We start from the raw sequence: 1881 nt of genomic DNA, 5'->3' as shown, positions 1-1881 counted from the left end.
CACACACACACACACACACACACACACACACACACACACACATACCAGGAAGGTCTCTAACGAGGTCTTCATGTCTAGTCTGGGCGAAACCAGCGTGTTTAGAATTTCACTCGGCAATCCGCGCAAAACCTAATAATAGCTTGTTAAGAGAATGCTGCTGCGAGAGGGGTGACTTGTATACTGGCTGCGAACGATGTTACAAACTAGGACTGTCGAGAGATTTTGATATCTAACATCAATTTTGATATCAATAGCTGTGCTAATGGCATATGGGACGTACATCACTCAAGGATAGCGGCCAAGGGATACTTTTGGCTATATGTGATCACGTAATGAGTGATATATCCAAGAATATGTTTTATATTTGTAATCTTTCAAATAACGATGCACGTGGAAGATGATTACATGACATGAGCGTAACACTGAACTATGCTCTGATTAGCACGCAGTATAAATAATATAATATGCCAGTTTGTGCTGAAATACATCGCCATATCGTTTCTCCTCATTCTTGCATCATGAAAAGAAGCAGTGCAGATGGCAGGGTAATGCTCTAGCATCCCTAGTGGGAATCCCTAATGGATGCTGCGGGTTTTTTTTCTTTTTTATGTTCGCCCGAAGTTAACTGAAACTCCTTGTTCCGTTGATTAATGCTTGGTGTACAGCGGAGTAAAATACGTCAGGCACCCGGGAACGTGACCTCGAACATCCTTCATCCGTGGGGTCTTATATATCTATCACCTCGCCGTCCGTAACACGACAGTGGTTTAGTAGCTAGCGAGTCCGTAACGTGACAGTGGGTTAGTAGTTAGCGGTTTCTGTCGGCACCAGTGGAGCGAGGACGATACGAGACGATGCACATGGACGAGACGCATGCACATTCAATACTCGATTTAACATCGCACGTTAAATATTTAACGTGGAATGCATAGAGTGTGTTTGCGTCATAATCTCATTGGTGCGGGGTCGGCGCGGTTGAATATATATCAGGAGTAGATAATAGGGAAGGAGTGTGACTTCAATAAACAAGGGAAATTCGTTATTTACAGCCGGATTGCGGGTGTATACGAGGAAACGATGCTAGGCGAATGTACTGTGTACGATTTGAGCTCAAGTTGGTTGAGTTACGCTTAGTAAATCGTAGGTATTACAAGGCTAGTAAATGACGAATTTCCCTTGTTTATTGAAGTCACACTCTTTCCCTATTAATAGTATTATCTACTCCTGATATATATCACACGTACTACCGCGCTACAGCAGGCAACGCAGCAGAGATGCACATGCGTGTGATGCTGCTGCAGACCCGAAGGGGGGATGCGGCGGCAGTGGGAGGGGGGGGGGAATTGTTGGTGTGGAGATGTGCTGAGTAAATGCCTTCGTGTATTAAAATATTGATGCGCAGTGGTGCATTCATCAGCTATTGTATCTACGAGTGCTATAGCTCACCCTGGTTTGGAGTAAATTGAGTGTTCATGGACTCGGTAATCCATACGTGGTTTGGTAGTTTGATACTGTAATTACCAAACATGCGTATCATCCTCAGATTGTAGTTATAGTGGGTGTCACTGTGTATTAGGAGTTGTAGTCGCCGTGTGGATCGAGTGTCTGATTGTTGTGTTCTATGTTTGCAGACGAAAGAGATGCAATACAGAAGAAAACATTCACGAAATGGGTGAACAAGCATCTCGCAAAGGTACGTAAGGTCACACGAACATGCTTTCCTTCCTTATCGAATCTTGTGTGTCTCTCTCTCTCTTTCTCTCTCTCATTCTCTCTCTCTCTCTCTCTCTCTCTCTCTCTCTCTCTCTCTCTCTCTCTCTCTCTCTCTCTCTCTCTCTTTCTCTCCCTCTCTCTCGTCTCTCTCTCATCCTCCTCGTCTGC

The 1881-nt window shown here is 44.5% G+C and overlaps 1 protein-coding gene across 1 annotated transcript in view; it reads left to right on the top strand.

The window, feature by feature from the left end:
* LOC106820792 (plectin-like) overlaps nucleotides 1-1881 on the top strand; it is a gene marked incomplete at its 3' end in the record, with an annotated part of 87897 nt that overhangs the window by 35134 nt on the left and 50882 nt on the right. Inside the window, 1 exon segment of the mRNA XM_014825362.1 lies at nucleotides 1632-1693. Coding sequence (XP_014680848.1) covers nucleotides 1632-1693 — 62 coding nt within the window.

Source organism: Priapulus caudatus, unplaced genomic scaffold (assembly GCF_000485595.1).
Source record: "Priapulus caudatus unplaced genomic scaffold, Priapulus_caudatus-5.0.1 Scaffold47, whole genome shotgun sequence".
Lineage (NCBI taxonomy): Eukaryota > Metazoa > Priapulida > Priapulimorpha > Priapulimorphida > Priapulidae > Priapulus > Priapulus caudatus.
Note: the sequence above shows the minus strand (reverse complement) of the source record. Positions and strands in the feature narration are given on the sequence as shown.